The sequence below is a fragment of the Dioscorea cayenensis genome, chromosome 7 (genome assembly GCF_009730915.1).
Source record: "Dioscorea cayenensis subsp. rotundata cultivar TDr96_F1 chromosome 7, TDr96_F1_v2_PseudoChromosome.rev07_lg8_w22 25.fasta, whole genome shotgun sequence".
Lineage (NCBI taxonomy): Eukaryota > Viridiplantae > Streptophyta > Magnoliopsida > Dioscoreales > Dioscoreaceae > Dioscorea > Dioscorea cayenensis.
The window spans coordinates 15986518-16001509 of NC_052477.1; the positions used below are offsets into that span (position 1 = coordinate 15986518).

General features: G+C 36.3%; 1 protein-coding gene across 1 annotated transcript; it reads left to right on the top strand.

The window, feature by feature from the left end:
• Positions 1-160: 160 nt before the first annotated feature.
• On the top strand, positions 161-12336 carry LOC120264478 (PH, RCC1 and FYVE domains-containing protein 1-like). Its single transcript, XM_039272292.1, has 9 exons — positions 161-493; positions 3596-3682; positions 4259-4348; positions 6120-6200; positions 6356-6550; positions 6630-8756; positions 9572-9718; positions 11141-11502; positions 11908-12336. Exons 1-9 carry the CDS (start codon positions 434-436, stop codon positions 12038-12040), a joined length of 3282 nt encoding a protein of 1093 aa, XP_039128226.1. The 5' UTR covers positions 161-433; the 3' UTR covers positions 12041-12336.
• The last annotated feature ends 2656 nt before the right edge of the window (positions 12337-14992 follow it).

Below are 14992 nucleotides of genomic sequence, written 5' to 3' on the forward strand. Positions count from 1 at the left end.
CGTCCAACTCTTTTGGACTCTTCTGCATATTCTTTTCCTTTCACTAATCCAAACACCCCCTCTAGTGGCATTTCCGTAATTAAACACCATCCACAGGGCCATTTATATTCCCCCATCCTCCTTCTCCATTGATCTCTCTCTTAGTATCTATTTTAAAAAAAATTGCCGAAAAAAAAAGAACAAAGGAAAAAAGAAAAAAAAATTTCTTGGCCTTTTCTTCTCTTCTCATCATCAGTTGGATCCAGCAAGCACTTGGTTTTTTTTTTGGGAGCTTGCTCGAACTGACAGAGGCGGCAGCGGACGAGGAATCTCAGCAGAGTTTGTGTGGTTTTTTTTTGGATCTCTTAGCTGTTTTTGGCTTTGATTTTCATGGTTGATGCCGTGTTCTTGGTCTGAGGAATGGATTTGGAGCTTTTGATCCAGTGCTGAGAGGATGTCGGTGGCTGTGGACCATGCCAGAACTGCTGGCCCTGTTGAGAGGGATATCGAGCAGGTGATTGATTGTTTCCTTTGTTTTTCTTTGATCGCTCTGTGGTTGATTATGTTTGGTTCTCAAAGGAAAGATCATGATCGAAGGTTGGTTGGTTTTGGGATCTTGTTTTGTGGATTTTAATTAGTTTGGTTAGTCTGATTTGAGCTGAATTTTTGTGAATGTGGGTGGTTTTTTCATGGTTGATTGTTGTTTTTGTGGCCTGGGGACTGTGCTTGATCCTGAAGAGTGTGTTTGCCATCTTTGGCTATGGGATTCTTATCCTGTGTTTGTGTTGAAGGGTTGAAGATCCGTGAGCTACTGTTTACCTTTGTTTGGATGAGCTTGTATGTGGTGATTATCAAAACCACATCTTGACTTGTGCCATTGATTTCTGCTGTTTGTGGTGTTCGTATCATTTTCACAAATTCATAATCAATAAGATCAGCTTCTTGACTACACTATCTTATTTTGGTTTCGGGTTGGTTTTGTATATTTGCAACTGGGATCATATACAGTAGAGTTTGCTTGCTGGGAAGTCAGAGAAATGCTATTTGGTGGAATTGTTGAATATTGGAGACTTTGTGGTGGAGTTGCTATAAATTGTTACACTTAGCTGGCTAATTTAGAAAAATTAAGGTCCTTCTTATGGTTTTATTTCTTTTCTCCAAGCATAGAGTTCCTAAAGGTGGTTGAATAATTAGTCCGCAACAAATTGAAGGCATTGAATGATCTCAACAACTTAAATATGTCAAATCAGGACTTCTAAACATAGGCAGAATTGTTATCCACTTTTTGTAATTAAAACTGCCTTAGGAAAAAGGTCATCCATCGTATGGTTATTGGACCATACACATGGTGAAGCCTCCTATGTGGATATAGAAAAGGTTAAGAAGGAACTTTCGAATTTTTCTGAGAATAAGCTATTCAAGCTATTGGGATAGGGGCAGCTTTCACTACCTTGTAAAGCTGAAGCCAAATCTGAATTTTTTTATTATTATTATTTTTATTTTTAAAAACAACAAAATGCTTTGTGTTAACTGATGGTTTAGGGGAATTGTTCCCACATGATAGAATTTTAAACATCTGTAGATGATTCCCAAATGCTTGGTCCTGACCTACGCAATCATATAGAGGAAAAGGAATTAAGAATATGGCATGGAGGCTTTAATTCATCTGATTTACTAGTCTATGATGGTTTTAATGAAGTTTAGCTCTAGCAAAATTGAGATATTATTTTGACTTGAATCTAGCCTCCAGGATAATACATGGTGTCATGTCTAAGGTGTCAATGTTTTTATGCGTCAGCTATAGCTTATTAGTTTCTGTAAATTATTAAGGGTCTTCTTGAGAAATGGAAGTCTAGTTCTAGATAGAATTGATGTTTCCTCCATTTCACAGTTTCTGTGACAAGTGTGTTTGTGCGGGTTTTTTTCTTGTTTCTGAAAATGATTGATAAATGTGTTAAGTATGAGTTTATGGGTTCAATTCAGGCCAACAACTGTATATGTTACTGCATTCTAATGTGACTCATGCCGGAGTTTGGATCTAGCACACATGGGCCAAAGTAAATTTTATTTGGCTGATTCCAATGCATGGAAAAAATTCATATGAAACTGGATACTACCATAGACCTGAATAACCACTTTCTTGTACATTTGTTAAACCATTTCATTTGTAGAAGTTGAATGACTGGCAAGAAACTTATTTGTGGTGCTTATGATGAAAAATTCGTTTGATAGCGAGGCTGGTATGTTTGTATTTTGAATAATAAACAGGGACAAGCCATGGGAATAGAATTGACTGGTAAGTTGTGGAGTGCCTAGTCCCTTTTGTTTATATGAGGCACACAAAAATGAGTGCACCTTCCATAAAACTATCAAAATAAAAATTATAAAAACAGAATAAGTATGAAAAATAAACCTTGTAAAAGATAGAAATTTCTGCAAAATTATAATTATGTTGAATGTATCATAAAATATGTTACTGGCTATGCATCCTGTTTCTTTTCAATTCCAAGATCAGACAATAACATTTGGCAAAAATGCCTGCTCCATAACTTTCTGCCACAATGTCTTTTCCTCATACCATGCTTGTGTGATGGTTTAGCATGGGAACTTAGGAATCTAGGCTTATGAAGGTTTACTAACCTATGTGCACATTGTCAACTTAGATGGGGTTAGAAGGGTAATTATGCTTAGTAATGTAGCAAATAAATTTTCTACTCGTCATTAAGAAGACGAAGGTGGAACTTTTCAAGATTCTTCTGTTATTTTATTTAATTTTCCTTTGTGAGGACTTGGTGTTATTAGTTGGTTTATATAGCTACTGCTATGGAGGTTGGATGGTCATGAGTATTATATTGTTTTCTGTATATATTTGTGTGTGTGTATCTCAACTGATTGCTTGCAAGCTATTTTGCTTAGCTCTATATGCTGCGCTAGTAAAGCTTGGTTGCTCATGAGTACTATACTGGATTGTGAAAGTAATGTGTAGAATGGATTGACTTTGTGAAGCTGCTTTTATTTTCTTTATTTTTTAAGTAAATTATAGAATCTGATAATGTTGTGACACTTTTTATTGAATTCTGGGATCTCATATAACTTTTGATACTAGAAGCTATTAAATCCAATGCTTTGTGACTTAATTATTTATGTTGGGGCATAATAACACTACCATAAATTTTCTATTGTAATTTCCAGCAAATAATCACATATATCTTTAGTTACTTAGATTTTTTCTATAACCTTTACCTATGATTTCATTTGATGATTGTGTTTCTTGTTTCCTTTATTGCTGCATCATGTTACTAGTTAAGAATCTTTATGTTACCATCTTGTTGTAGTTCTTACTTTTCTTTGTGCATTCATTTCCTATAACATTTTGTGTGTGGGACTGAGCATTCTATAGTTTTCATTTTGCTGGCATACCTCTCTGCTTTAAACTTTGAAAACCTTGTTATTTTTCGTTCCCTCATATCTAGTTTTTTTTTCTTGCATATGATGATGATGCTCTCTTTCGAATCTGACTATATCTCTAGCATTCAGTGATTTCCATAAGCCACATGGGTCTGATTTGTCAATATCCACACACCTTAATTATTTTACTTCGGTCCTTTTGTTCCAGGCCATCATTGCACTGAAAAAGGGTGCATATTTGCTTAAATATGGTCGTAGAGGGAAGCCCAAGTTTTGCCCTTTCAGACTGTCCAATGTAAGTTTCAACTTTCTACTAATATTTCATATTCTAGATCATGCCTTTCTCTCATTTATTTTCATGCAAATACATTATATATTATCTTTTGACTTGTTTAACCTTGTTTCTTGAGCTTTTCCTGTATTTGTTTTTGAGTTAGATCTTCATTTGTCGTCATTTGTTCTTTTCTGTGCTAACTTTGTGCTGCTGATCCATTATACTGGGATGACAGTATTGTTTTCATGCATGTATGTTTGAATGCATATTAATAAATATATACACTAAGCACATGTGAATTGCATTTGTATGTTTATTTATTTATTTAAATGTTCAGGCATACATATGCATCCAATAGGTGCATGTAGTTTGCATATAAATTTAAACACATAAATAATACTCTGTGATTGCAGTCTGGGTACAGAGATGCATTTTGTGTTATTTAACCACATAAATGGATTAAATGCTTATTTGTGGATCTTCATGGTTGCTTGTAATGTTTAAAGTTTTGCTGTTTATTCCTAATTTTCTGCATGGCATCATGTTGTTTGCTGTATATTAAACTCATGAGTGCCTGATTATCTTCTGTATTTTCAGGATGAGTCCGTATTAATATGGTTTTCAGGAAAAGAGGAAAAGCACCTCAAGTTAAGCCATGTATCCAGGATCATGCCTGGCCAACGCACTGTATGTTTTTGTACTGGATATTTTCATATCTTTAATAAATTGGTCCTTAAAATGCCAAGGCTAATTCTTTTCCTGAGATCTTTAGGGCTTTGTTTTGGTTATATGCATTAGTTTAGTTCGACCATGGATTAAAATTATATTTCAACACTGATTTCCTGTGATTGAGGGTATTAAGCAAGGTTTGGTTTCATTGTTCATTAAAGAATTTCATTCTTGTGTACAAGAGCTTCTTGCAGAGTGCTTAACCATTTAAGTTGCTTCTTCATGCTCTTGAATTGATCAAACTCCTGCAAATTTTAATGTAATAATCACTAATTATAAGGGTTATCCGGATTTTAGCAGACATTTCTTGCCCATTTGACCCTACTTTTTGCATTAGTGTTACTTCTCAATGTCCTTGAATTGCTTTAGAGCATGCATTTTTTTAAAAAAATAATTTTAATTTAATTTAATTTAATTTTTATGTTATAGTTAGAAGTGTTGCATTTATCATATCAGAACTAGGGCTTTCAAATGAGCTGAGCTGTTAGCAAACAGTTTGAGTTTAGATTACATTTTGGCAGTCTCAAGTTCTTTTAAAGAGCAAAGATTCGAGCTTAAATAAAAATATTAGGCTCAATAACCAAATGAGCTTAGCTCAAACAATGGTAGGTTTCAAGTTGAGCTTAATAGGGCTTGACAACATTTAATATTTTAAGCTATGTCATAACTATCTTTCTTTTAAATTTTGGTAAGTTACTCAGTAAATATGTTATATTTATTATTTAACAAAGCCTAATTGTTGTTGTTATCAGTGCTTTGCTTTTCATATAAAGCATGTGGGATTGAATCCCCACTCAAACATTTCAAAACACACTTTGGGATTTTCTCAACCAATACGTGCTTGGCTCGAGTGAGTTGAGAAGGCTAGAATTTGATTGAGCCAAAGCCAATATTTGATTATCCAGGCACGACTTGATCTCAACCTGATCTTGCACTGTGTCTAAACCAGTTCAAATCGAGCTTAAACTGAACTTAGCTGGGTGAAGCTTGGCTTTTACAGTCTTACTCAGAACAAAGATCCATTCTCATCTTCTTCTAAACACTTGCACATGCGTCTAACCATGTGTCATGTCTTTGTTAAAAGCTGCATTGGAATCTTACTGTGGTCTAGTGAAGATGCTGTTCCTTAATAGTTACGTGTTATCAAAGTATAAATTGTAAGTCTTGAAACTGCATCATCTTTGAACCCAAAAGCTCTTGTCTCAAGATATATTTTTTCGGAAGGCCCTCCCATGTTCAGCATTGTTTGATTACATGCATATATAAGTTACATAGCCCAGTTGCTACATGACTTTATTCTTTTGCTATACCTCAATTGATAAAACTCAGGTTGAGAGCTTTCTAAAGGATTAGAAGGCAACCTAGCCGAAAAAAATGACAGATTAATTGTTGCCTATAACTGGTATTACAGGCAATGAACCCATATAGTTGGCCATTGCAAATGGCATAGGCCATTAAAGCCTTGTATTCTGTCAAGCTGTTGTCATCTCGAGTAATTCTATTTTTGTAACTGCTCTCATCGCAAACGGGGAGAGGGTGGGGGGTGTTGGGCGTGTGTTTTTCAACAGAAAGTCATCTTCTCTGCTTGAGTTAATTGGTAGGTTAGTGCATCATTACAATAAATACTTGCTGATGCCCCTGATCCATAGAAGGTATTGTGTTACAATTATGGTATCACTTGTTCATGAGTTTTAGTTCTAAGTTTGATTAGGAAGTTTTTTCCTGTCAGGCAATCTTTCAGAGGTATCCACGACCAGAGAAGGAGTGCCAGTCATTTTCTCTCATATACAGTGACAGATCCTTGGATCTAGTAAGGATTTCTAAAGAATATACTGTTTTGTGTACTCACTGTTAATTTTTTTCCTTCCTATTTATTTTTCTCATTGTTTCCTGTTTAAAATTATGCTGAGATTTGCTGTTGTCGGATTGTATTCTAACCATTTTTCTTAATATCCTAAATAATAGATATGTAAAGATAAAGATGAAGCTGAAGTCTGGTTTGCTGGTCTAAAAGCATTGATATCACGTAGTCATCACAGACGGTGGAAAACAGAATCAAGAAGTGATGGGGTCCCATCTGAAATGAATAGCCCAAGAACATATACTCGAAGGAGTTCACCTTTAAGTTCTCCATTTGGTAGCAGTGATAGCATGCCAAAGGTTCTCCATTTTGCTTATAAATTCCTCTTCCTTCATATTGCTTTTCAAGGAGAAGTTTTTGATCATTATTTTTACTCAGGATGTTGGTGATGCCCTTCGTCTACGAAGTCCATATGAAAGCCCACCAAAGAATGGTGTGGATAAAGCTTTTTCAGATGTTTTATTATATGCTGCTCCTCATAAGGGTATATATCCTCCAGATTCTGCTTCAGGCTCTGTCCACTCTTTGTCATCCGGATGTTCAGACAGTGGACATGGGAACATGAGGGGTATTGCAGTCGATGCAAATAGAGTAAGCTTGTCAAGTGCTGTAAGCTCATCAAGTCAAGGTTCTGGTCATGATGATGGTGATGCATTGGGAGATGTTTTCATATGGGGGGAGGGAACTGGTGATGGAGTGTTAGGTGGTGGGGCCAACAGAACAGGCAGTTTTTCTGGTATTAAGATGGATTCTCTTGTGCCAAAAGCATTAGAGTCTGCTGTAATACTTGATGCTCAGAATATATCTTGTGGCGCAAGACATGCTGCTCTTGTCACCAAGCAAGGAGAGATTTACACTTGGGGGGAGGAATCAGGAGGCAGGCTTGGTCATGGAGTAGATTCTGATGTTTCACAACCAAAGCTTGTTGATGCCCTTGTCAACATGAATATTGAACTTGTTGCATGTGGAGAACACCATACATGTGCAGTTACACTGTCTGGAGATCTCTACACATGGGGTGATGGTACCTACAATTTTGGTCTCCTTGGACAAGGAAATGTGGGGAGACACTGGATTCCGAAAAGGGTCAATGGTCCTTTGGAGGGTATACATGTTTCATCTATTTCATGTGGGCCTTGGCATACAGCTGTTGTAACCTCTGCTGGACAATTATTTACTTTTGGAGATGGAACTTTTGGTGTTCTTGGTCATGGAGATCGCAAGAGTGTCTCGGTACCTAGGGAAGTCGAGTCTTTGAAGGGCCTTCGGACAGTTCGAGCAGCATGTGGTGTTTGGCACACAGCTGCAGTTGTAGAAGTTATGTCAGGAAATTCAGGTTCTAGTAACTGTTCTTCAGGGAAGCTATTTACATGGGGGGATGGAGATAAGGGACGCCTTGGACATGGTGACAAGGAATCGAAACTTGTGCCTACTTGTGTGGCTGCTTTGGTAGAGCCAAATTTCTGTAAAGTTGCCTGTGGGCACAGCATAACGGTGGCCCTTACAACCTCTGGCCAGGTTTATACAATGGGCAGTAGTGTTTATGGTCAACTTGGAAATCCTCAAGCAGATGGAAAGCTTCCTGTCCACGTTGAAGGAAGGCTTTTGAAAAACTTTGTGGAGGAGATAGCATGTGGAGCTTATCATGTTGCCATCTTGACTTCAAAAACTGAAGTGTATACTTGGGGAAAGGGTGCAAATGGCCGATTAGGTCATGGAGACACTGAAGATAGAAACTCGCCAACACTAGTGGAAGCTCTGAAAGATAAACAAGTGAGAAATATTGTTTGTGGCACTAACTTTACTGCAGCAATTTGTATTCACAAGTGGGTGTCTGGTGTTGATCAATCAATTTGTTCTGGTTGTCGCTTACCGTTTAATTTTAAGAGAAAGCGTCATAATTGCTACAACTGTGCACTTGTCTTTTGTCATTCCTGCAGCAGCAAGAAATCTCTTAAGGCTTCCATGGCACCAAACCCGAACAAACCATACCGTGTTTGTGATTCTTGCTATAACAAGCTAGGGAAATCTTTGGAGTCTCAATCATCTAATTCTGCAGCTAACAAGAAAGGAAATGTAATTCAGGGGTACAATGAGTCAATTGAGGAAGAGAAGTTTGAATCTAGATCTAATGTACAAACATCTCGATTTTCTGCTATGGACTCTTTTAAGAATGTAGAAGGTAGGTCTTTCAAGAGAAACAAGAAGTTTGAATTCAATAGTAGTCGTGTATCCCCTATTCCAAATGGTAATTCAAATTGGGTCAGTCTTTCAAGATCATTGAATCCAGTATTTGGGTCTTCCAAGAAGTTTTTTTCTGCTTCTGTACCTGGATCAAGGATTGTATCTCGTGCAACTTCACCCATATCAAGGAGACCCAGCCCTCCACGTTCCACAACACCTACTCCAACTTTGGGTGGATTGACTTCTCCAAAATTTGTTGTTGATGATGCTAAAAGGACAAATGATAGTCTGAGCCAAGAAGTTCTTCAGTTAAGAGCACAGGTACATGGAAAGCTAGTAATAATTCATAGTAGTTCATTTTATCAACTTGTGCTTTTAGGTATATTCTTGATCTTTCTTTCATCCATTAACTAGGTTGAACTAGTAGATCTATCCCACCAATGTTGTAAGTGGCTTCTAGAAGCAAATGGATGCTCTGTCACAAATGGATTTGATATCTGCCATAAAAAACTTCCTCAATGGTTCATATGCAACTTGTAAAACTGCATATGACCTCTTCGTACTAAATCTATTAGTATATTCAGCAAGTCATTTGCTTGCAGCTGTATGGTTCTGTACTTCTGGGCATATGTTATTACAATTGCTTCTTGCACTAACCAACTCTTTTGTGATATTTCAAAGTTTTGTACTCTAGTGAATCAGCTCAGGAATCAATTTTGTCTGATCCTTAGTGAATTGGGTGGCAAATATTCACTACTGAATTCCTAAGCATATGGGGCATAAACCCACCCAAAAATTACAAATTAAGTGAATTTTATAATCTTATTGTGTTCTTTTATTTTAATTTATTAGGCCCATGCTATTCACTTTTAATCCTGAGAAATTAAGTAATAAGAATGTAGCATGTCTTTTTCATCTTTTTACCTTTTAATTCTGATGGAAATTACTTGGGCAACTTATGTTAGAATGGAATGCTGTAATGTTCTTCCAGTTTGTGGTTTAATTAAACTGAGTTGCTTCTCATTGATCTGAAAATATTACAGAATTATTTGTTTTAATCAAATGTTGGCCATTTTTTGGCCAGTTGGCCACAGTGGATAGTTGAAGCCAACGCTTACAAAAAGCATACTCTGCAGGTGGAAAATCTCACTCGCAAGGCACAACTTCAAGAAGTCGAGTTAGAAAGAACAACTAAGCAACTGAAGGAGGCCATTGCTATAGCTGAAGAAGAAACTGCTAAAAGTAGAGCAGCAAAAGAAGTAATCAAGACACTGACTGCCCAAGTAAGATTCTGTTACCAAGATGGCATTCTTATAGAATATTAGGAATCCCTGCTTTGTCGGGTTCAAATGGAATCATTCCTCACAGGGTATGCAGGATAATTTAATTATACTTTTCATTGCCATATATGGTTTCAAATTTGGTATGCATGTATGAGCAAGCAGTCACAAGACTGCATATAGCTTAATGGTAGTGGTGCATTTTTGTGGTTGCATGATGTTTTCATAGAAGACTTGGAGAGATGACCTATGTATATAGAACAATAAGTAGTCTTAAAATCCATGTGGCTTGTACTTTTCTCCAATCAATTGTGCATAGCTTTTTAGCAATCTTTATTTTCCCTAAATAATATTGAATAACCGATCTTGACTGTATAGTACACAAAGGTATTGAATTCCTTGAGATATCTTAAGGGTCTCTTATTGCTTTATGTTTCATGAAATCTTTAATTTATTGCCTCATGCTTAGTTTAGAGGAAATAGGGAACAAGGAAAGGAATATCTCCTAACTCCATTAGAAAACCATTAGTTCAGGATGCTATGAATAATTCGGAATACATTGTCCCCATATGTTTTTTATTTAAAATTTTTTTCAAGTAATCTTTTTTATCATACACCCAACAGTCATGATTTAGCTCTGCTATATTGTCAAAAATGTCACAGGGGAGTCCCCTGATGATATTAGTAGTGGATTTCAGCATGATAACTATTTCTTTCTATGCGTGTCTTGGGAAGGTAATAGTTGCTGCTGCCTATGCAATAAAGCATGATTAATGTTTTTTTTTTCTCCTTTCTCCCCGACTTTGGTTTTTAATGTGTTTCCTCATTATATATTATGATAATTTTTATTGATCAGAACTGAACTTGTTAGATGCGAACCAGACATTATGTGGACTTGATCCAATTTCAACCCAAAAACTTATGAGAGAGGGACCAGACTAATATATTCATATCTATATTTACTGATCTAACCAATATGGGAGTGTTAGTTACTCTGATAGTCTTGATCTTGTGCTGCAAAATGGGACAGAACTTGTATTTGTCGACTAGGTGCAAATGGCTGTTTCTGTAACTAATAGTTGTCATATGGATTATGGAGATGGTGATAGAGAGGATTTCTGAAAGCATTAACATTTACGTAATTTCTACTGCTGTGTGCTATTGTATCAGTTGAATGAGAAGATTTCCCTTTAAAGGAGCATTTTAACTTTGGCAAAATGGCAAATATTTCCTTTCTACTCTTTCAAATGTCTCTGTACTTTTCTATGTGCAGCTTTAGTTAAGAATGTTTTGAACACCATATTTGGTGCTGCAATGAGTCTGAAAAGAAGAAAGAACAAGACCTTCTAGAGTTTATAGCTAGAACCCTCTTTCCTTTGAACTTATCTATTGATGTATATAATTCGTTAAACACTTTGTGTGTAGTTGAAGGACATGGCGGAAAGACTACCTGGTGGAGCAACAAAAAACAGCAGAATTACCTCCTTGTCATCTTTCAGCACTAGTCCCACTTCAAGTGATGCTTCTGCAGCTATAGATCGAATGGTGGGCTCAATTGCAGCTTCTCGTGTTGCAGATTCAAATGGTTCAAACGGTTTGCCTGTCTCTGATGCACAAATCACAGTGAGCAGATTGCCTCACTCAGAGGTTGTGCGAAATGGGACTAAACAAACTGAAGCAGATGTCAATCACGAGGCTGAGTGGGTTGAGCAAGATGAGCCAGGAGTGTACATTACGCTCACAGCTTTGCCCGATGGCATCAAGGATCTGAAGCGGGTTCGCTTCAGGTACTACTCACATCAACATGGTTAAAATCGTTGCTGTCAGTTTGTTTTCTGCATGAATTCTCTTAATCAAAATCTTAGATAAAAAGGAATAGATGTGTAGTTTTACTAACTTTATAAATGATCTGATTTGATACAAATACCATTTAGATGTCTTGATAAGTATAGAGGTTCTCCAGTACAAGGTGAAACTTTACTCAACAACTAAAAACAATTAGTTATAGATATTTTTTTTATGGGTTTAGATAACATTATTTAACAATTGCATCATCACAATTCTAGTGCCATTTGAAACTTTTGTTTTTGCATTATGCGCTCATATTCTCTGCTGTCATGTCTCACCTTCTTTGTTAATGTACAGTCTCATATTCTCTGCTGTCATGTCTCACCTTCTTTGTTAATGTACAGTCGGAAACGGTTCAGCGAGAAACAAGCTGAACAATGGTGGTCGGAGAATCGGGCTCGCGTGTATGCACAATACAACGTGCGAATGGTGGATAGGTCAACCACAAGCATAGGAAATGATGACCGATCTCATTAAGATTTGATTTAACTCAAATAATCAGTTTCTTAAGGAGGGTTATAAATGAAAGTCAGCGCGCTCACTGATCATGTAGTTGTAAATGTTGGCATATTTGATTTTAGCTCTTCCAAAGATTGGAGGGCTGGTATAAGAAGAGATGAGAGTTGGTGCTCTACATGATTTTTTTTTTTTGGTTTATTCTTCTCTTTGCTTTGCAGAGTAGAGTGGCATTGAGTTTGAGGGATGTATATTTGTGGCAACATGTTGGCATTTATTTTGCCTTGTAAATTCATAAGCTAACATCTCTCTGTCTCTCTTCTTCTTTGTTGATATATATTTGTATGTATGTATATATATTTATATGTATGGATATATCATATATAAAAAAAAATGGTTAGCTCATATATAAGGCTGTCAATTTGCCCCGGACCTGATGGGGAACTCGATTCCCCGCTTTGACAAGACTGGGGCAGGGACGCAAATCCATGACGAGGACGGGATGGAGAATCCCTTCCTCACCCCTCCGCATCCCCGGATATATATTTTAATATTATATATGTATATATATACATTTATTAGAAGGTTATTTATATTTAATAAATATATGTATTATTAAAAGATAATATATTTGAAAAATTGAGGATGGGAATTTCCGAACCTGAGTGATCATGCGAGAATGGGGACGGGGTTGGGGATGTGTTTGGCTATTCGGGGTTGGAGAAAATATCCCATTGAATCTCCGTCACACTAACATCCTTACTTGGATAGATTGCCGGAGCAACTCGTATGCATGGCAATCAAATTAATCTTCATTAAGTTTTAAGGTGAATAACTAAATATTTAGAGCTTCTGATCCCATGCAGAATCCTAAATTCAATTTAGAACTTAAGCTAATTCGAGTTTTCGAATTGACATATTCATAGAATTAAGACTAAATGTGAATTGTCATATACATCAACAAATATAGAATCTAAAAGCTGAGTTTTAACTTATTATTATATTAGTAACACAAGTTACAAGTTGGATATAAATTCAGGTTCCCTAAGACTCGCCATAATGAAGTCTTCAAAAGTATATTCGTATTTATTTTTATTTTTATTTGTTTTCCTTGTAAATTGATAGTTGCCATAATCACTTCTTCTAAATCATCCTGTCTGACTGCCTACGGGTTTGTGAGCAAAAGGCAGTAGTTGAAAGTGAGTATAGTTCTCTAACAGCCTCGTACAAACTTTTACAAAAATGCTCAACAAATCGTGAATCCCTATCTAACATTATAGTGATTGCCACATCATGAAGCCTCACAACCTGCCCAATGTCATTCTATTCTTAACTGCAAAGAAGCGATCAAACTTGGTCAAACTATTGACTACTGCCCAGTTGATATCAAGGTCTATGAGAGTTTAGAGGAAACTAAACGCGAAGCCTATAGTTACATTTTCCTACTTCCACTCAAAATAAGAAGTTGGAGTAGTCTTGCAGGGCTTTGGTATTCGAATTTCAGCTGTAGACAAATCAAAAGCTTTGCCACAAAGTGAGCATTTTCTCTCTTCAAGTTTTTCTCCCAAAAAGTACTTTCGACTCCATGTACATTTTGGAGCTTTCAAGGTGAATAGAGTAACTATTGCAATAAGCTTCCTCCACATTTCCTTCTTTAACTTTGGGTCCTTGCAATAAATAAACTCAGTCACCACCTCTTAAGAACCCATCTTCATGCTTTCTAAATTACACTTGGAATCCAAACTACACTTCTGGCCAACACAAATCTTCTAAAGATAATCATCATTCTCTGTGCCGCTCTAATTTTTTCAACCAAGGTGGGTCACAACCTTGAACATACTAGTAAAGCACAAAAACTTTGTGAATCTAATTGAAGCTCCATTCTTCTTCCATCCTCCAATATTTCCTTTTGTGCAGTGATAAGTGATGCTGTGTTGTCGAAGAACTTCTTACAAAGCGTATCAGTCACCATATTTGGCTCACCAAGAGGATAAATAATAGTCAAATCATTGTCCTTCATCAACTCCAACCATCGTCTCTACATCATGTTGAGTTCCTTTGTGTAAAAAATATATTTTGAGCTTGTTGTTTTCTTGAACCTTGTTTCTTTATATTAATAAATAGCTATATTGTAGCTCTTCTCCCTAAAAAAAAATGTATTTCAAGCTCTTATGATATGTAAATAATTTGTTATAAGTAATGCCCCCAAATTTTCAAAGTAAACATTGCCTTTGCAAGCTCCAGATCATGAGTGGGATCATTCTCCTAAAGAGCTTTATTTATTTAGAAACAGAAGCTACTGCCTTCCCATTATGTATTAGAACACACGTTAAACCAGTCTTGCATACGTTACTAAAGATGGTGAACCCACCACTAGAAGAAGGAAGTGCGAGTATAGGTGAATGCGTCAACTCCTCGAAGCTCTATTTACACTTATTTGACCATTTAAACCTTGTCCTTTTCTTGTCTATTTACACTTAGTTTTTAACAAACCACAAGTAGCATCCTACTTACCATAAAATATTGTGAATCTCTGTTACATTGGTTTGCCTTTAACAATCAATAGTCACCTCAATCTTTCTCATGATCTATTGCAATTCCATCCCATCATTGATCACCATATGACCTAAAAAGGCCATACTTTTCAACCAAAATCACATTTGGAGAGTTTGGTAAGTAATTATTTCTTCCTTAATGTCCCTTGCATAGTCAAGTTCTCCTTATGCTCTAGGTAGCTTCAAGAATATACCAATATATCATCACTGAAAACCACCACAAATTTGTATAGGAGTGGTTTTAGGGTTGTCTATTAATCTTGTGAAAGCATTGGGGAAGTTGGTCAACCCAAAAAGACATTAAAAGAAAATCAAAGTGCACATAACAAATACAAAAAAGGGTGTATGAGGAATATCTTCTTGGCTACTCTTCAACAGATGAAATCCTAACTTGACAATAATTGTAATACCTTGAACT

Bases quoted from the DNA above. Each gene is read 5' to 3' on its own strand.
- LOC120264478 (XM_039272292.1), top strand. From the start codon at position 434: ATGTCGGTGGCTGTGGACCATGCCAGAACTGCTGGCCCTGTTGAGAGG. The intron at 6,551-6,629 runs GTTCTCCATTTT...ATTTTTACTCAG, and splicing joins GCAGTGATAGCATGCCAAAG to GATGTTGGTGATGCCCTTCG. The intron at 11,503-11,907 runs GTACTACTCACA...GTTAATGTACAG, and splicing joins CTGAAGCGGGTTCGCTTCAG to TCGGAAACGGTTCAGCGAGA.